The following is a 21,911-nucleotide window of genomic DNA, read 5'->3' as shown; positions in this document are numbered from 1 at the left end:
GTAGGGAAACTGTACAATTAAGAATTAAGAAAATAGGAATATCAATTTCAGGTTTTTGCTAATATTTAAAGAAGAAATACAAGAATTAAGATAATTATTCATTCCTCACTATTAACTACAAATACAATAAACATCTGGGAAATTAAAAAAGAGGAGAGAAGGAAAAGTTGGAAATATCCCTACCTTGAAAAGTTACTGAACTAGAAAGAAAATTTCTTTGATAAGCTAAGAAATTTTCCAGAAGATGTTGAAAGTTTAAAGTGTTGTGCAAGTTACAAGAGAACAATGTATATAAGGCAGAAAAAAAGTTAAATGGAAACGAATTTTTCTTATTCCATACCTGATAGCAGCAATTCCATATTGCTGTTTGTAAGTGTTGCATTTACTCTTCCTGAAGTGGCATTGAAACTGGTGACTGTCAAAGTCATGGGCTGTTTCTTGCTTTTGTAATTGTAAGATCCTTTCCATATATAATTTTGGGCAAATACATCATCAGGAACTATACAGACATCAAACATATTTCAATACATTTTGCAACATTTAATACTTATGAAGTCAAGCATCCAACAAAATATATGATAAATATTAACATTTTCTCTATTTTATATTCTCTATTTGGAAGGCTATTAGACATAATCCTCATATACAGAACATAGAAACCTGGCACGAATATCTAAGAAAAAAATGTATTTGAACTAAAGAACACAACCACAAATCTACCTTTATTTCCTCCTTTCATCAAAGATGGACATGCCCTAAAATTAAACCAATTTCACAAAATCTAATTTAATGGCTGTAACCAAAAGACCAGATTCTTCTCACTGTAGAATCTTTTTTTATGCCAGAACAGATAGGCAGGGACACTCATCTGGATTAAATTTTGCAGAAACGAACATCTATTTAGATATCAAATTTTTATATGCATATTTAAATGACATTAAAAGATTATAAGTATCTTCTTTATTACCTAGTCACTTTTTCTAATGAAAAAATTATATAAGAAATTTTGTCTTGTCTTCAAAGGCTTGAAAATACCCTGATTTATAATTAAAAAGAGATCATAGACTGCAGGGAGAATAAATATAACAGATTTATAGCTTTACATTTAATATTTATAATTATCCAACTGTAAAATGATTAAGTGATGCTATTCCAACAACAGTATGGTTAAAAAAAAATCTGCAAATCTGTACAATCCTAACATGAGACATCATTTAAGCAACTAAACTGAAGGTGGCTTAAGATGGGACACCAAAGGAAAGGTGTCAAACTTAGTTCTGTAACAAATAATCACTATTTAGAATGAGCACTTCCACATTATTTGGAGTCATTCACACTGAACTTAACGTGTGTGTGTGCGCATTGGCAACTCATATCAGATAAACACAGAATATTTGCCTCTTTCTGTCTCAAGATATCCCCAGATTCAAGATGGGGGCACACTGCAATACCCGACAGTCTTCCTTCATCATTTATTTTATGGGTCACAGAGACAGGTTGTCTTTCTCATGGAGGTTAAAAGAACTTTCTTTATTTTAGAGTTAAAAGAACTTTTTTTATTTGTGTGTGTCTATGCATATATGCATATCTTTTTTGACAAGTAAACACATAAAAACAAAACACCTAGATGCTGGGCCTCAACACTTCAGGCAAGCAAACTGCATGGTGAAAATGCATCATGGATCTGCTGGTTTGTGATCTGCCTGAAATTCATTTCCCTGCTTTCAGAAAAACTGACCTTTATGTACATACCTGCAATTAATTGGGATTGTACAAAAAGCTTCTGAATGAAAAGGCTGATAATATGACTCCCATGAAGTAAATTATTAAAGTGGTGAAGTTTTGAAGTAGTGTACAACCTATTCAAATAAAATTAAAAAAAAAAAAAAAAAAGTCTACAAAACCCCTGCGCTAAAGAATTCTTTTTAAATCTTTTTCATTATTGGTAGCCACTTAATAGTGTTATAGTCTTAGGATTATTTTAGTGGGAACTTCTCTCTTCAAAAAGTCTCTTCAGTGGACAGAGAAAGGATTCTCTTGGATCTAGTCAGGACAATCAAAGACAATCTTGCTGAACCCATTGACTTTAGCCAGAGTTAGAGAGACTTTCTCTACGTTAAAAATATCTTTTTTGAAGGCTGAGTTGAAGGCCAATACAGAAGTATTTAGGTAAAGCAATTTAAATTAGCAGTATGTAAAAGAAGTGCAAGACTGTGAAACGAGCTGTGAAACAACATGTCTTAAAATTATTTCTGGATGAGTAATAGTTTCCAAATGAGTAAATTGTATAAGACCTTGCACAGAACACAGTGATTTGAGTGTAACCAATAAAACTCTCATCACATAACAGTTAGAATACGTATAATGATATAAATTATAACATATAGCCTAGCTAGACTTAAACATCAGGAAACAATTTAATTAATAATGGTTCTGTTCTGTTAATATAATGCCTAATCTAATAAACTTTATTCATTCTAAGCCATTCAAAGCAGTCTCACTAAACTGACTCTCATTGTATTTTCTACAGAATTGTTTATACATATGTATATAAACAATTACACAATATATATACACCTCAAATACTTACCACTTAGTTTGGGACTTGGTGTTCCCAAAGCTGGTCTGGGATCCTTCACTAATATTTTGGAACCAGCTGTTAGAGAGAATGAATAACATAGAAACAAATCAGTAGCAAATATGTTACTCAGAAACAACAAAAATAATTTCTACAGTGGCATCTGGAATATTTTTTACAAAAGATGTAAAAGATGATGTTTCAAACTCAAATACAAATGAGATTTCATTCAATATCAAGCCTTAGGAGCTTGTGGAGCACAGGAACACATACCCACTGATTTCCTCTGTTGTCACATTTTCTCTTCAATGCTACCAAGAGCACCTCTTGGATGCTACCAAGTAATTTGCAATACTAAACAATGTAGGCTTCAGAATCTACATTTCAGAATTCACCATCCTGGACTATGTGCCTAATTGGTGAGATGCCTTTCAATATGCCTAAGGCAAGTTCTGTCATTTAAATCAGGATCCACACAAAACAGCAATGTTAATAGTGCTTTTACTGAAAGCAATGTAACACCAAACAGTGAAAAGATATGTAACAAGGGTGTTTTAAAGCATGTTTCTCTCCAGAACTTAATTATCTACACCAATATTGAGTGAGTTATCTTGTAGTCAAGACTAAAAACCCAAAGATGCAAACTTAATCTCTTAACAATGGACAAAAATGTCAATATCTCTTTAAAGAACTGCAACATAAAGAAACAGTTGAGGCTGTCCACAACACCTCCAATTGCTCAGGTGATTTGAGCAGTGGAAGTCAGAGAATTTTGTTTCTTCTCTGCTTAGAGCAGGAACTCTCCTACCACTGAAAATTATGAACAAAATGCAATGGACAGTGTAGTTTCCTGCAGCTGAAGCTATTTTGCAGTAAATTATTTGGATTCACTGGACTATAAAGAAGACATATAATTCTGTCTCCTAATGTAGAAAACTCTAATGCAGCACTATGTTCCATTCCTTGCTCCAGTGGTTATTTCAATATTTTGTATTTTGGATATTGGCTTTGAACCCAGGCCTTTTCTCTCTGATTGATATTCCAAAGTAAAAGAGACAATAAAAGCAACTTCCTTCTCCCTGAGTGGAGCATTTTATGCATGAAAAGGAAACTTTAGCAAGAAGCACTGATAATATTCTTGTTGCAAATCACTTTTAGCTTATTTACAGAAGGCTTGCTCTTAGTACGCAGATTAAAACTGCCAGAAAACAAGGGCAGGAGCTGGAATTCAGCATCATGTTCTCATGTCCTGTTACAACTGATTGATTAATCTCTATTTTCTTTTTGTTTTGAAAGAAACTTACGGAACTTCACTGAACATGGTTGACCTAGCGTGTATGCTTCAACAGTATTTGCTCTTTGACTACATCAAGCTTAGGTTAGAAATATCTGGATCACATTTTCCAAAGGGATTTGGTATAAAAAGCTGCTAAATCGATCAGCTTTGTCAAGGTGAATACCTTTCTATTCAAGTTCAAAACTGAAATGCTAAATACAAATTCTAAATACAAACTATCCTGCTTCAGTTACAACAGAACTAATTGTATTCAGTGTTTTTACTTTTCATCTAAGTGTCTTCTAAGTAGCTGCACTTTCTGAAGTTAACAGCATATATTTTCAGGCAGTGTCTGTTTCTAGAAGTGATAAGGTTTGAAGCTCATATTTACAATGAAGGATTGGTGTGCAGTAAAGGCTCTTGCTTATACTTGCTCCTATGGAGACCAAGGTCATTACTAAATCCTATGTAGCATATTGGGGGTGCAGTAAAAAAAAAGGCTGCACCCGAAGGGAGAAGCAGACAGGACACGTGACCCTAAACTGTCCAACATGGTATTCATAAAATCACAGAATAACAGAATGATTTGGGTTAGAAGGAACCTTTAAAGGTCATCTAGTCCAACACCCTTGCAGTGAGCAGGGACATCTTTAACTAGATCAGGTTGCAAAGAGTCCTGTCCAACCTAACCTTGAATCTACCAGCAATGAGGCATCTACCACCTCTCTGGGCAACCTGTTTCAGTGTTTCACCACCCTCACTGTAAAATATTTCTTCCTTATATATAGTCTAAATATACCATCTTTTACTTTATAACCCTTGTCCTGTCATAACAGGCCATACTTAGAAGATCCTCACCATCTTTCTTTTAGTACTCTGTAAGTACTGAAAGGCCACAATAAGGTCTCCCTTGAGCCTTCTCTTTTCCAGGCTGAACAATCTCAACCATCTCAGCCTGTCCTTGTAGGACAGGTGTTCCTGCCCTCTGATCATTTTTTTGTGGCCTTCTTCTGGACCTACTCCAACAAGTTCATTTCCTTCTAATGCTGAGGACTTCAGAGCTGGACACAGTACTCCAGGTGAGGTCTCACCAGAGCAGAGCAGATCAGCAGAATCCCCTCCTTCAACCTCCTAGCTATGCTTATTTTGATGCAGCCCAGAATACGGTTAGCCTTCTGGGCTATGAGTGCGTGTTGACCATCTTTTCATCCACCAGTACCCACCAAAGCCCTTCTCTGCGGGACTGCTCTCAACCTCGTCATCCCTCAGCCTGTATCGATACCAAGGATTGCCCTGACTCAGGTGCAGGTCTTTCCACTCGGCCTTGTTGAACCTCATAAGGTCCATGCACGCCCACTTCTTAAGCTTATCCAGGTCCCTCCAGATGTCATTTCATTCAATATACATCATATTCATAGTTACCATTCAGTGCTTTTTAAAAACATTGTCAGAAAAGTACCTTACTATCAGATAGGACAACTAATACCATGGATATTAGTGGATATTTTATCCATGATATTTTCAATATCATGGATAAAAGTGCAACCCATGAATCACATTTGGCCTGTCATAACACTTGCTAAATACTGAATAAGTTGCAAAGTCCCTGGCAACCTGCTTTGTGAAACTTTACCAAAGCTCTACTCCATTTTTTTTTTTTTTTTTTTTTTTTAATGCAAAATATTAAATTCCTATTTCCTTTCCAAGTAGCAGTGTTTGACTAGATAGCCTATGTTTGCCCTCACAAAAGTTCTGGGGATAACCACATCTGAAACTTTAGCTATAGGTAATCTGTAAGATGCTTTAATTATTCAGGAAATAGAATTCCAAACAGTTGCTATACTTGAAGATATTTCTTATCTCATGTGAAAAATACCATTCTCACCATGATTTTGCTGTGAAATTCTTTATGCCATGACATGACAAAGTATGTAGTAAAAATTAGATAAAATATAAAAAAATAGAACACAAATGACAAAGTAGACAAATTTTGTTTGAAAGCAGTATAATGTTGCTTATGTAAAAATATGAAATAAAATTACATTGTATGGATTAGTTCCATACTGTGATTCAGATATCTACTTGGACTTTAGGCAACCTTCTTCAATATTAGTATAGATTCATAGAATCATTTAGATTGGAAAAGACCTTTAAGATCACCAAGTCCAACTGTAAATCTAACACTGCCAAGTGCATCACTGAAGGCTATCCCTAAGTGCCACATCTACACATCTTTTAAACACCTCCAGGGATGGTGTCACCACTACTTCCCTGGGCAGCCTGTTCCAGTGCTTGACAACCCTTTTGCTGAAAAGTTTTTTTGTTACATCCAATCTAAACCTCCCCTTCCACAACTTGAGGCCATTTCCTCTTGTCCAACCCTTGTTAGCTGTGAGAAGACACTGACTCCCCACCTCGCTACAGTCTCCTTTCAGGTAGTTTAGAGAGTGATAAGGTCTCCCCTGAAGATCCTTTTCTCCAGAGTAAAAATCACAAGTTCCCCCAGCCACTACTCTTAAGACTCATGCTCTAGACACTTCAACAGCTTCGTTACCCTTCTTTCGATATGCTCCAGCACCTCAAGGTCCTTCTTGTAGTTATGGGCCCCAAACTGAACACAGTATCCGATGTCCAGCCTCACCAGTGCCAACTATAGGAGTCAGTTTGGTGTCATGTGCAAACTTACTGAGGGTGGCCTCAAACCCCTCATCCAGATCATTGATACAGCTATAAAAGAGAACAGGCCCCAGTACTGAGCCCTGTGGAACACCACTTGTGACTGACTGCCAGCTGGACTTAACTCCATTTACCACCACTCTTGGCCCAGCCATCCAGGCAACTTTTTAACCGACGAAGAGTACACCTGTTCAAACCATGAACAGCCAGTTTCTTCAGGAGGGTTCTGTGGGAAATGTCAAAGGCTTTCCTAGAGTCTAGATAAAAAAAAAAAAAAAAAAATCTACAGTCTTTCTCTCATTCACTAATTGGGATATCTTGCCATAGAAGGAGGTCAAGTTAATCAAGCACAACCTGCTTTTCATAAACTCATGCTGACAGGGCCTGATCATCTGTTTGTCCTGTATATATCTCATGATAGCACTGAAGATGATCTGCTCCATAACATTCCCTGTCACCAAGGTCAGTCTGACAGGCCTGCAGTTCCCTGGATCCTCCTTACAGCCCTTCTTGTAGACAGACGTCGTATTTGCTCCAGTCCACTGCAACCTCCCCAGTTAGCCAGGACTGCTGATAAATTATGGTCAGTACTTTCACCAGGTTCTTCAGTACCCTCGGGTGGATCATATCTGGCCCAGTAGTCTTGCATGGGCCTTAGTGGAGCAGCAGGTCATTAACCATTTTCCCTTGGATTCCCTTGGATTTCCCTTGGATTCATTTTCCCTTGGATCCCCTTCATTCTGCTCTCTGGCACCATCTAACAGCTCAGAGGATACCCCTAAAACAACTGGTCTTACTGTTGAAGACTGAGACAAAGAATGTGTTAAGACCCTCAGCCTTTTCCACATCTTTTGTCACTACATTTCCCCTTGGCTTCCAATAAAGGATGGAGATTTTCCTTAGCTCTCCTCTTGTTGCTAATGCATTGATGGAAATGATTTTTATTGCCTTTTATGGCAGTAGACAGATTAAGTTCTAGCTGGACTTTGAGATTTCTAATTTTCTCCCTGCATAGCTTCATGGCATCTTTGTAGTTTTCCTGACTTTCCTGCCTGTCCTTCAAAGGATAGTAAACTCTCTTTTTCTCCCTGAGTTCCAGCCAAAACTCTCTGTTCATCTAGGCCAGTCTCCTTCCCCACTGGCTCATATTTCAGCACATGGGATGGATTACTCCTGCACCTTTAAGATTTCCTTCTTGAGGAATGTCCACCCTCCCTAGACTCCTTTGCCCTTCGGGACTGCCTCTCACGAGACTCTGTCAACCAGGTCCCTAAACACACCAAAGTCTGCCCTCTGGAAGTCCAAGGTGGCATTTCTGGTGATCTCACTCCTTACCTCTCCAGGAATCGAAAAGCTTATAATTTCATGATCGCTATGCCCAGATGACCTCCAACAATCACATCACCCACAAGTCCTTCTCTGTTCACAAAAAATCCCCAGCAGGACACCTTTCCTAGTTGTCTCACAACTTCTGTGTTAGGAAGTTATCTTCCACACAGTCCAGGAACCCCTTGGACTGTTTCTGCTGTATTGTATTTCCAGCAGACATCTGGTAAATTGAAGTCCCCCATGAGAACAAGGGCTAGTGACAGTGAGACTTTTCCCAGGGGCTTACAGAATATTGCATCTCGTCATCCTGACTGGAAGGTCTATAACAGATTCCCACCACGATGCCTGTCTTGTTGGCCTTGCTCCTGATTCTTACCCATAAACACTGCGCCCTGTCATCACTATCACCAGTCTCTAGACAGTCAAGACACTCTGTAGCATACAGGGCTACCCTACCACCTCTCCTTCCTTGCCTATCTCTTCTGAATTGTTACAGCCATGCATTCCAGCACTCCATCTGTGTGAGTGTTCCCATGTTGGCAACAATATCATAGTAGTATTGCAACTGTCGTAGCTGCCTTTCAGCTGACACAATCCCTGTCAATAAAATTATCCTGACCTAAGTTTAGTTGGTATGTGCAAAAACATTGAGATTATTGTTCCACTGAGTTTATGAGAATGTAGACCACAACTGACTAAAGAAGAAGTCTAAAAGCATGTGTTATCTAAGTATTTGGCCTCCAGAATTATATCTGGAGTTGACACATTTGAGCATGCAAATGAAAGACAAGTACATGAAAACATATGTCCCATTTAACAAAGCTGGCAAAGGATTAAAGTTATCATTTTAGATGTTCTCCCTCCTAGTTCTCATTACCATTCTGCCTTATCTTATTAGAGTGCAAGTGAGGATAATCATGGAAATATGATAGATGAGATATGCCCTGCAAAACAGAAGATCATACCTTCACAAACTGGAACTTTCCCAGTCCATGTGCCATCAGACCTACAGGCTCTATGCTCTGATCCTCCTGCCAGAAAGAAGCCTGGCTGACAAGTGTAAATCAATGTATAACCAAGTGAGGGAAGGTCCATTCCGGCCACATTAGCATGAGTTGGTGTTTCTGGTTGTTTACAGCTGTGAGCTGCAAAGAGAAGATAAAATATCCTTCAGTCACAATGGTGAAAACACTTCTGAAAAAATAATCTATATCCGATCTGACAGGTAGTCAAAGTGTAAAAGATGTAAGAAATGAAATGCTGCTTCCTGTACCCAAGCAGAAGATTCTCTCCTTTTCAGATTCAAAAATTTCCTATTACAAATCCTTTATTTCCACCTTCTTAAAATACTCTGACTCCTTAGTTGAGAAACAGCTCAAACTCTTTACTAGAATTGATAGTAACTATCTGTTCCAGTACAAGCTAGGGCTCTGCACGGCTTTCCCACATGTCATGTTCTCACTACGTCTTCTCTTCATTAGAAGAGTTGCAACTTCTTAGAAACTTACAGTTTTTAGCTGCCTGTTATCTAATTATCTCATTATTTTGCATCGAGTTGTTTTTTTTTTTTGTTTTTTTTTTTTTTTAAATCTATAGGCTACTGTAAAAAAAAAAAATCACAAAATCACATTTCTAACTGTTGTAAGCTAGTAACGCAAATTTGTATTAAGTTAACAAAACTATATACATTAACTTTATAACAATGCTACTTAACTAAGCAGCCTAGCTAAAAAATTGTTAGATCAAAAATCTGTCTTTTACTTACGTATGCATTCCGGCTGGATTCCACTCCACGTAAGATCAGGAAGACAGGTTCGTGTTGTTGAGCCATGGAGAAGGTGACCTTTTTTACACTGAAACTGAACAACATTTCCCACCTGTTGAAAAGTAGCAAACACAGTAATATTGTTATGAGGAGATATCAGTTGATATGTTTTTTCTAAGTTTGATAGCAAACTCCTTCATGTAACACAGGCTTGACAAATTGTGATACTCCTTCTGTAGAAAGTAAATTAATTTCACAGAGCATTTTGATATGAAATAAAAATTTGCCTCATTCTCATTAAAATTACTCTCCTCCCAAACTGAGTTCCTCCATGAAAGTGAATCGAAACCTCATCTTGTATGATTTCTCTGGTATGTTGCTTTGAGCCTGGAACAGCTGAGGCACCATGAGTTTGGAAACCAAGCTTCTTGTGGCTTCCTAGCTCTGAACCAAGGAGGAACCAGTTAAGCAATCTTGTAGCAAGCTGGTTACATCATTGCAGAGCTGAAATGGGTAATAGAAACTGCTGGACCTTTGCTGAACTAGATTCCCCTCTACAGAATACTGGATGAAATCATAAATTATAATGTAAAATATTTCGTTAGAACACGCAGGGCCTAGTCAAAAACACTGGCTCATGCTTCAGAAACTGTAATGTTCCTATAATATTTTGTGGGTTTTGATGACAAGAAGTAAAAAAAGAATTGTTCTTTATACTATGCAGATAATGGAAACTGGAATGCAAGTATATTACAATTTGCAATAGCAACTCATCTGATAATATTTTTTAGTTATTATTATGATTATGGGTATGTGTTACATAAAGCTGTAAATAGAATCCTTCAGTCAGTAACAGTTTCTACAAAAAACATAAAATGGAATAACTTGTTCAGCATGTCCAGTCATGGTGACATTGACAAAAATGCAAATAATTCTCAGCTTCTATCAAAAGTAGGGAAATTAGATTACAAATACAGTAATTCAAGGGGTAGTTTATTACATGCTGTAATTGGATAACTCAAATACTAAGATGCATAGCTCACATCTACTGTTCTGCAGTGACCTGTGCTAATTTATTTATCAACACATGTTTAAACAAGAAGTTGAGTCCTTTGAACTTTATGTGACAGCACATTTATGGTTCTGTTTTTGGGGGGTTGTTTTCATTATTTTGTTTAAATGTATAACACTTGATTCAAATTGATGCTTAAAGGTAAATTGTGGACTCTTCACATATTCCAATAGTTTAGTCCTGGGAAATAGCACTTCACTGCTACAAGTATTAATTTGAAACTTTATAGTACTATTCCATTTCAACTCAAGCTTCTAATCAGAATGAAATTTAATAATAACCCATGAACTACAGATAGCTCATCAACACTATGCGATTTAAAGTCCATCTCCATTTTTTTATTCCTCTTCACTGTGCTTACTGGACTATGTAATTACTTTTAAAAGGTTTTGAAGAAAATACACTAAATTACTTTCATAATTAAGCACAAAGTAGGAAATACTAATATATAGAAGCTGCACCAAAAAGAAGTACTCTTTTTTTTTTTTTTTTTTTTGGATGGTAAAGAGCTTGGTTAAAACAATCACCACCAATATATTACTTGTAAAGTACTACTCTTATTAAGGATTTATTCATTTCCGTAATCTACCTCTACTGAAGCATTCTCCATTCACAATTAAGGAAAGTGTATCTGCCCTATTTAAGCTTCAGCTATCAAGGAAGGCAATACTTCAACATTGACTTCAAAACAGGACCCTTTCACCCTTGCTCACACCAAAGAAATGCAACCAGAACAAAACCACAGCTTAACTGTTAAATGTTGTTTCTTAACACACATCTGAACAGGAACTTAATTTTCTTTCTACTTGAACCTTTCAAAGTTGACTCTATGATCTTACTGAATATAAAATAAGAGAAAATATAATAGTTTTGTGGTACGGAGTAGCTGGATGTCATGGAAATCAATGGCAAAGAGGTTATTTTGCTACTTAGATACATAATTCTAAATCGTAACTGCGTTAGGGATTCAAACTCTACCAGCCAACATCAATTCCAGAAGTTGCTACTGTATGTCTTTAACTGGTTGGCTACACTATCTCACTTATTTTCAACTGATATTTTATGTGCCACATTCTAAAAGCCAAACTATCCTCTTTTCAGAATTCAACAGTTCTCACCACTTAATTATCTTTGATATACTATCTCAACACAATTTAAATATGGGCAATACTGAATTAATCAGATAACTGCAATCTTGACATTTTCACCTACCTTTTACTAGGATATTACCTAAAATAATTTCTTAAATATATGGAATCTCTTTAGAAGAATACAAAGTCAACAGATAAAAAAAAAAAAAATTAAAAAAAAATTTAAAAATCAGTATATTTGTTAAAATTCAGTATATTATAATTCTACTCATCATGAATGGCCTGAACAGAAAGTTCCTATTTTATGAGTTGAAAAGGCTGGAGAATCATGTCTTTAGATCTACAGGACTCAATGATTAACAATGAAAAATGGAAGGACGTGGTTTTTTTCTCAATTTTCTGTTACTTTTTTCTTTATCTGCCTGTTCATTACTTTGTATTAGTTGTTTGTGAACTAAGTCCTCTGCTGGACAGATATATTGAATGAGAACTGTTCACCAGAAGAACAGAACCAGGAAACACATAGAAATTTTTTCCATTGTCTGCCCGTCTTCACTGCAGCTCTGCCTACCTTATGGCTTCACTGAAGGTTGATTGCCTAAACATCAAACCAGCTCTTTAATACTAGAAATATATCAGTAAAATAAGGAAATGGTTCAAGGTGCTACGTAAGTGGAAAAGCTGAGTTGCTAGCATTCCACAATTAAAGCAAAACAAAACACTCCACACAAAATGAAACAAAAATTAAAAAATAACTACAGCAAACAAACAAAATTCAATACAAATAATTGCTGATACTGCAACTAGTTATTGCAATACTGATGTTTCTATCTAAACCAGAAACTACTAGTGAAATTGTTTTTCTTATTTCCTCCAAAAATATGGATGCCACCTGTATTGCTAGGGAAACATGAGCTTTATATATGCAAGCCCCAAAAGTAGCATTAAAAATACAAGTTATTTAAGTCATGAAGAAGTGCTGCCATACTATTCAAGATAAATAAAGAAAGGAATTAAGGTCCCTGCTCCGAAAAACAAACAAGAACAAGCAATATGTAATTATTATTTTTTTTTAAAAAAGTTATTTAAAAATTACTTTTTGGAAAGTCTCTTTTGGAGTACTGTTATGCCAGAGGCACCAGGGGGCACTGCAATATAAACGGCCACGGTCTTAGAAAAGCCAGTCTGGAGATGTTCTGATTTGTTCCACTTTTTCTTATGCAGCATTAATAGAAGCACCACTATGGAGACCTGGGAAAACAGCTGAAATACCTTTGTTCGCTGTACTCTCTGGTTTTAGAAAAGAACTGTTCTATGTGCAACAGTGTTTTTATCCAACCCTCCCTCAAAACTCCAAAGATTTTGTTGTATACTGTATCTCTGTTCTACAGCTGCTTTTTCCATAGTGTCAGTTATGGTTTGGATATCCCCAAAATCATCATCACAAACTCTCTCTTTTGCTAAGAACCAAAGACTATATATTTGCTATTCACTAACAGGAGAAATAGCAATCTTAGAAGTAAATGCATAAATAGCAATCTGTATCCATTTATAAAGATTAGGATGCTACTTCAGATTTTTTTTCACCAAAATAATATTATAGTAACGTATAATAATTATAAAACATAATAATTTTATGAAAAGAATTTTATGAATAATGAAAAATAATGAACCTTTATATACCTTCCTTATAAAAGTAGAAGACATTTCTAACTCTCATGAGTTACTCTGCAGTAATTTTTTCCAAGACTTCAGTTTACCAAAGACCATGAAGATACTCTAACAAGCTCCTCCATTCCCAGCAATTCATGCCAAAGGATCATGGGGCTAAGGAAATGTCAGTTATTTCTCTTCACTAATTTTTAGCATCATGTTTTAGGTGAATGAAAACGCAATTCAGTAAGTCTTTGCTATATCTGTAGCTTGGTAGCCCAGTAATACAGTGTTGTCACTGCTAGCAACAGACTATTGAGTTTGCAAGACCTGTGGGCCAGAGGCTTGTCAGGTTTCCTTTGTTTGAAAGCATCTTGAGCTGCCTGGAGGTTTTTTTTTTCCCTGTTTTTTGTTTGTTTGTTTGTTTGTTTGTTTTATTTTGTTTTGTATTTTGTTTTATTTTGCTTTGTTTTTTAAATTTGGTTTAGCTGTAACATCAAATTTTCTTCTGATCAGGTGGCTATGACTAATTTTTATGCCTTTCTTTATCTTTGTATGGTACAATCACAGATTTATATCCACAGTAGTTGGAAGAAGCTACTGTGTGCAGTATAAGCTATTTACCATCAAAGGAATGAGGTATAGAGAGATAGTGGCCTGGCACTGGAATGCTAGTAAAGGCCTTAAGTAATGGAGACACACAATACTGTAAAGAAACACCACAGGTTTGAGTATCATAAGAGATGTGACATAGGCTCAGGATGGAGACCTCCTTGCTGTGAACAGATCACCCATGGCCACTCAAGGGAATGCAGACCTGGACAGAATCAGGTTTCAGGGGTGAAAAAGAAGTATCTGATGTAGGTGAAATGTGCCTTATAGAGTAGACTGAAATATAGTGTGGAGCTGCAGTGTGAGTGGTATAATTGTGTGTTAGAAAATTTATCAATAACCCCAGGTGAATCAAGAAAAACATGAAAAAAACCAAAAACAAACAAACCAAAGAAACAGAGGAAAAAACAAACAAACAAACAAAACAAAAACAACCAGTCAAAATCACATTCCTTCCAGTGAAGCACCCCACAGTATAACACTAACATCCCACACTGGCACCAGGGTGAAGCCACAGACCTCAGGATCCTGAGAAGCAGAAGGAACCAGGAAAATTACCTGGTGTCTGATAAGGCTTAAATTATGTTTTCATTAATGCAGTGATGATGTCAGCTGTGCTAATGGAGACAGCTATACTGTTTTGGTACAGCATTTCCCTTGGAATTTTTTCCTATAATTCAATCAACACTAACATTTTTATAAGCATTACATTCACAGGAGATTATTTGCAAGGTTGCCCCAGATCTGCAGATCAAAGTTCATACAGCATTTCATAGAAGAGAACTCAAGAGCTAATAGCCACATTACAGACCTATGATTACTGTAATGTGGCTATCTTCCTTTCTAATTCAGACTGCCTTTGGGCTCATTTCAGGTTTTATGTAGAGGAAAATAGCTGAATTTCCACAAAAAAAAAAAAAAAAAAAAAAAAAAAAAAAAAAAAAAAAAACCATAAATGGGAAAAAGTATGAGAAGTAATAAATCTTAGATATATGACTGATTGGTCTAAGCAGTTCTAAACTGGTTTTTCAATTCAGTTATATCTTGTGTTACAACAGCTTATGGTGAAAATGCTATAAACGATTTTCTATGTTACTAGCAATATATCTGAAGAAATATTTCAAAACCACAGTTAGTTTCCAAGGAACAATTTATTTTCCAGATTACAGATGAAGTCAGTATTCACTAACTTCTAAAGATATTTTGTCTTCATTGCAACACACTGCTAAGGTAGACCTGTCAAATAAAAAATACTCAGATGAAAGGTAAACATCCTAGAAATACCTGTTCATAACAGTTAAAGCAGGTGATGTTACTCATTTACCTGACATGCCTGATATCCAAGTAGCACTGAACTGGTACTTTGATGTTATCTGAACTCATAAGAACTTGATCTGCTTCTGCCTGCTGAATTCAATAATGAACAACAAAATCCACACATAATTCTGTTCCCTCTTTGTTAAAAAGCTCCTACCTAACAGTTGAAACACCATTCAGATGTGAGGTGCTGATATTTGTGCTGTTAGTGTAGGTTCCAGGAGGTCAGGTTTTGATAGTCCTTTCAGTCAAACCTTGAATTGTGTTATATATGCCTGAACTTTTAATGCAATCAATGAGATAGGAAAACAGATAATCAAGAGTAGGGGAAAAAAACAACAACAAAAAAAAACAGTCTTGTGAAAGTTCATTACTTGACATTAGCATTGTGAAAAACAAGTGGTAATCAGTGATACAGTCAGTGAAAGAAGAGCTATTGTCATTTGTTGAAAAGCACTTGAAACAGGACTCCACGTATGAAGGCCTGAACTCTACTGACAGGCTACAGGTTGATTTATTTTTTTTTTATGCGACAGAGACATAAATTTAAAATTTAATAATTAAGTCACTTAAATGACTCTATTAATACTAGTTTAAATGTAAAATATTTAAGAAATAATAATAATTAAAAAAAAAAAAAACACACAAAAAAATTCCAACAAACCCCCAAATGAGAAAAAAATCATCCACCCAGGGTTAGAATGAGAAACCCATCATCTATTCAACAGTAACAACTCCTTGTTATGTGTTTGCCAACTGCAAAACATTTTGCTTAATTTTGCATAAGCTGTTTTGGTCTATTGTTTAACACAACAGGCAACAGATCTATCAGACAGAAGAAAACCAAAGTCATATTGTCTTCAGTATTTTGGTATAATTTAGAATTATTTTTTAACCTTTCTGCTAAGGATGGAAGCAAAAGTCATTACTATCCCAGGAAGTTATACAGCAAGTTAATTATAGCATAATATAAATGCCTTTTGAATATCGTTGTGGTTTAAATGAGTCATAATGTTCTTGAATATACAGTAATGTAATATTACTTTTCAGGATCTAGAGACAATAACTTGCCTAAGAATGCATCATTTTCACTGTTGTTTCCACTCAATAAAGAATTAAACTCAGCTTCATCTGTACAAATGATTTTCCTACCCTGTTCTGTATTAACAAAGCAATCATTTTTAAAGTAACCAGAAATTTCATGCAGACATTTAGTTACTATATAAAGCCAAATTCACTACATGAGCACAAGTGTAAGTTGCTGGCTAGGTAAGGAGGCTGAAGCTCAGACAGTTTAAATCTGCTAGACTCCAACCTTGCAACTGTGATCAAGGTTGTAAATTATGCCAGCAGCTACAGTTTTTAAAGAAATTATTTATCAGTTGATATTTTTGCCTAGTATTTTGACAGTTCCATGCTGGCCGTGAATGATGATTTCACTCACAACTACAGCTACACCACAAATGAGAAAGTGTGCATTGGCTTCATCAGCGACAGAATGCTCATTAATATGCCAGATAAATAAAATTGTAGAAAGTGGTCATTGCAGTGATCTGTTTCTTACATAGGTAAATAAAGAGTTACTATATAGCACAATAGTTTATTACACCTGAAGGAAGTTAGCCCAAGGACTGTCCCTGTATATTCTATAATGGAAGGAAAGAGCACTCCATTCCCTGGAGAAAACTAAGACAATTATATGACTACTCACATATGATTGTGATCTAGCACAATCTGAAACACCAAAGATTGCTAAAACAATCACTAGGCAGGAGAAGTACTGCCATGAAAATTACAAGCTAAAGAAACTTTTGACCATGAAAATAAACCCTTTAGCTACAACTTTTGCTTTTAAAAACTAATTTCATGCTCTAAGTCTATTCAAATTTCAATCAGACCTTTCTTGCAGTTCTGGCAATCTACAATTTTTATTTAACTCCTGCCATAAACAGGCACGACATAGAACCAGGGAGTTACTAGCTAACTCTTCTGTCTGGTCCCCTTTGCATGTCTGGATCTTTCAGCCCTGATACCAAACACTGATGTAGCAGGACAGGTTAGACTCTCTACTTTTTCAGTGGTGCTCAGTGACTGGATAAGAAGAAACAGGCACACATTGAAACATTGGAAATTCTGTTTTAAAACTAAAAAACAAAACAAAACATTTTCAGCCTAAGGGTGATCAGCTTGGAACAAACTTCCCAGAGAGGCAGTGCAGTGCTTATCCCTAGAAACATTCAAAACCACCCGGACACAGCCCTGGTCCACCTACTCTATCTGATCCTGTTTCAAGAAGAGGAGTTGGACTGGAAGCTCTCCAGAGGCACCTGCCAGCTTCTGTGACTCTGTGATTCATTTGTGGTCACATAATTTCCAAATGTAATAACAGAATTGCTCTCAATAAAATAAATAAATAAATAAATAATATCCACTGTTTTCTTTTAGAGTCTATGTCTATGCTAGCAATTTGGCACATAGTATACACACTTCTAAGGAGAAAAATGCTACTTGATAAACAGTAGGAAGCACTTATATATTGGTGTGTAGATGATAAACTCCTTCAAGGTGAAACCAAGCCCAAGCAGAGCTTGATCACCAAGGTTTCACATAATGCACTGTTAATAGGGACACAAGGTCAATGTAATCCAACAGCTAGAAATAAGAAAACACAGCAACACTCTACTAAACAGTATTTACAAAGCATGATCAGTTGCTGGATTTCTAATCAGAAATTTCTAGATTTTGAAGTAGTATAAAAATATTTTAAGTATTCAAGTTAATGAAAAATAGCATACTCTACCTGATAGCCAAATGTGTTGTTTTGTGACCCATGCCTTGGGACTCCTGGATTCTCACATGCTGTGCGAGTAGGTTCTTAAAAAAAAAAAAAAAAAAAAAAAAAAAAAAATTAAAGACAAAACAAATTAAAGGATTTTAATGAAATACATGAATGTATCACAAAATTAAGCTTGTTCAACAACATGCAATAAACCAATGAGAGAAAGAGAAATAAAGTTACTTGATCCTTAAAGAGTATAGAATGACACCGGAATAATTCAAAATACCTGAAAACTCCCAAGTAGATTTAGCAGGAAAATGAATAATCAGCATTTCCATAAATGTCAATGATATGGTTGTAACCTTACCTATGCATCGAGGAGAAGAACCACTCCATGTACCATCTGCTTGGCAAATCCTGGTGCTGGAGCCAACCAAAATAAAAGGGGGATTGCAGATGAAAGAGACTTCTGACTGATAGATGAAGCTCTTGCCTTCTCTTTTCCCTTGAGCAGGTACACCAGGGTCACCACAAAACTTTGCTGTGAGAAAATATATGACAGAAATTAAACATCATTTAGTAAAATACACCAAAATAATACTCACCTTAACTCAGTCAAGAATTTACTCCAAATTTTGTATTTATTCTATTAAATACACATCAAATACAGAAAAAAATAATAGGAATTAATAGAGAGGCTAGATGGCAAGTCTTTAATCTGCTTCAGTTTGCAGTAGATTTGCTGGCTGTTCAAAATGTCTTCATAGTGGGCTTGGTCAGTAGGTTGAAGTTGACACTCAAGATTACACAACTTATTTTGTTACATCCCAAATATCCACAGTTCATCTCTGCTCAAAATCACACCAATCTGCAAATCCTCCTATCGAAAGCAATCAGAGAGCGTACCAAACCTTCATGTCATTCTCCAGTCTCCTGCTTTCTGCCACCTACTCAGTACTCAACATTTCTGAATGATTAAAGGATTTGTCAGACAGATTTTAGGAATTATAAATTCTTTCTTACTCATTATTCACTGAAAGGTAAGATTTGGTATGATTGGTATTAAAACACTTGAAAGTTAATACAGCTAACAAAAAAACCCCAAGCTTAGTAAAGGCATTTTAGCAGAAATCTGAAAATCAAACACAAAAAACAAGCTGTTATTAGGTGAGATAAATTTGACATAATTTTGACATAAATGTGATAATCAGTACTTAAACTGATTGTTTTACTTTATACTTATCACCTAAAGATTCCATACATCTATAGCATGGCATAACTAAGCAAATGCATTGCTGACAAATTCACTGGCCTTCTGCAGTACAAAATACTGATTATTGTCAGAAGCTGGATTTGGAATAATTGATTCAGGAAATGCAATCAGCTGTGGTAAACCTGGTACCATCAGACTATATTAGTCCCTGACACACCATGAGTTCCAATATTGTAGGTTTTAGTTTCATATTAAACAGAAAATGATGTAATAAACACACACAAAACAAAACAAAACAAAACAAAACAAAACAAAACAAAACAAAACAAAACAAAACAAAACACTAACCCAGATGTGTTCAACGACAATTCTAAAAAGGCATGTTGTACAGACTGGAATTTTCTGTTCCATCTTTCTCTTCTGCAAACAAAATCTAAATTACACCTCTCACACAACCACCTCAAAAAAAAATATTACTAATCTCTTTATCTTTGTCACCTGTTTCTTAAGCTTCCCAAAGGACCTGCTCACATGAAATGCATCTGCCCTCTTCATCTTACTGCAGACCCTGTCTATATGAAGGAATAGGGCTGAATCTGTTACATACAGGAAATGTATACAATTTTATTCCTTTCATTGGAATGAGATTACCTGCAAAATTATATGCCAAATTTTGAAAAGATCTATGAATTCAGGAAAGTGCTACACAGTGAACCTCACTGTGTGGTTGACAGATCATGGTTGCAATTTATGTTTTCATTAGAAAATTCAGTGGTAGTCTTAATTAGAAAATGCATTAAATGCTTACAGATTTAGATTTATTTATAGACTCCTGAACAATTCTTTGCACCAAAAAAAGTAGCAACTACTCTCAAGTAAAAAAAAAAATCCTCACATTAAAAAATGGTCATTGAGTTTTACTTTTTATAAAACTGAGTAAATGCCACCAGTTAGTTGTCAGTCAACTTTAACCAGCCACTGAATAGCTACTGAATATCTGCTTTCTATCTGAGTAACCATAGAAACCAGATACCAAGGTAAAATACAGCAGCTTTCCTCTCAGATTGGAAGAGAAGACTAGGGAACAAATTAAAATTGCAGCAAACTCAAAGGTCTGTGAGTGCTCCCACTCCCAATGGAAACATTTTCCTAAGGACTCTGAGAGCCTTTAACAGAGACAGGGCTGTGGAGCTCTGGCACTGAGATGCTGAGGCCAGTCTCATTTTTTAAAGACATTCAATTGATTAACAGCGAGTTATAATTGTAACTAGGAATTTTCATGTACCGGTCTGTATTTTTTTGCCATCTATTGCCAAGCTTATAAAACCAGCAGTCTTTTACTCAAAATACTATATAAGTAATTAAGCAGACAAATTTTCTAGGTCATAGATGACAAACACTCAACCAAAGATATGACTGTATTCCATTCTGAATAATTATTCCATATTATAATTATACCTTGCGTATCTTCAGTTACAGGCTATACAGAACCAAGCTGGGAACTAAATTTCTGATGTCAAGATCTGCTTAAAGATTGCTCATTGTGAAGAGCTTTCACCAGCTCCCTCTCATTTCTGCCAGATGGCAGCTAGTTTAAGCTTTTTGACAAGCACTGGCTGCCAATTGATTTCTCTTGCAAGCCAATGGGTAACCATTGCACATTCAGTTAATGTAATCTCTGCATGAAACAGCCTTTAATTACCAGACAGCTGCATTCTGTGCTAGCTATATCTTCTTAAAAGTTAAAAGGTGGAATTCTTTTTTCAGATAATATTGCAGTATTGAGTATTAGAACCTCAAAGATGACAAACAGCTTGTGGTATCCAAAGATGAATGTAAGGACAGAATACTTCAATCAAGAACAAATGATGAAAATAATTTTTTCATGGTCTTTAATGTTCATATTATATTTGACTCTAGAAGAACTAAACAACAGACAGTGGGGTTTTCCTCCAAAAACAATGCCTCTCACCATGTTCCAGCTCTGGTACATATAGTTTCTGTTGATGTTAAGAGAATATAATTGGGAAAAAAGAAAAGAACAGATCATCTACATTATACACTTTCATACTGTAGGATATAGCCAAAACAGAGAACATTTTTGAAAGAGAAGAATGGGAAAAAAAAAAAAAAAAACAAAAGGTAAAAGAATGGAGAACTGAGTTTTGCAATATTTAGCAAGCTAACTGGCAAGCTCAGCTACTTGACAAGCTCAAATTAAACTTCAGGAAATGCAGAGCCAAGATTAAATTAGCCTCTTTCAGTTAGACTCCTTGCTCAAGACCATTACAGTTTCAGTGTTACAGCTATTTGATAAATAACTATTCCACAAAGAACCTCCTTCTTCAGTGCAATCAGTTGAGAATCTGTCAGAAGCACCACACTGGCTTCTTTAAAAAGATTTTTTAAGTTATGAATTGAATGACACCAATCTAAATAAAAAGCCACATTTGCTATCACAATTACATTTGTAGCAATATAAAAATTCTTCAGTGTTATAACTTTCAGGTTAACAAAATTTACAACATAAAGCATAATATAATTTACTGT

The 21,911-nt window shown here is 35.7% G+C and overlaps 1 protein-coding gene across 1 annotated transcript in view; it reads right to left on the bottom strand.

Annotated features, from left to right (window-relative positions):
- Window positions 1–21,911, bottom strand: part of CSMD3 (CUB and Sushi multiple domains 3) — a 62,798-nt gene that overhangs the window by 11,456 nt on the left and 29,431 nt on the right. The window contains exons 10-15 of the mRNA XM_008942179.1: window positions 18,516–18,689; window positions 18,170–18,243; window positions 9,625–9,736; window positions 8,825–9,004; window positions 2,591–2,656; window positions 341–499 (exon numbers count right to left, since the gene is read on the bottom strand). Coding sequence (XP_008940427.1) covers window positions 341–499; window positions 2,591–2,656; window positions 8,825–9,004; window positions 9,625–9,736; window positions 18,170–18,243; window positions 18,516–18,689 — 765 coding nt within the window. The remainder of the gene's footprint in view (window positions 1–340; window positions 500–2,590; window positions 2,657–8,824; window positions 9,005–9,624; window positions 9,737–18,169; window positions 18,244–18,515; window positions 18,690–21,911) is intronic.

This window comes from Merops nubicus, unplaced genomic scaffold, assembly GCF_000691845.1.
Source record: "Merops nubicus isolate BGI_N331 unplaced genomic scaffold, ASM69184v1 scaffold7426, whole genome shotgun sequence".
NCBI lineage: Eukaryota > Metazoa > Chordata > Aves > Coraciiformes > Meropidae > Merops > Merops nubicus.
The sequence above is the reverse complement of the archived record's forward strand: the minus strand, read 5'-3'. Positions and strand labels throughout refer to the sequence as shown.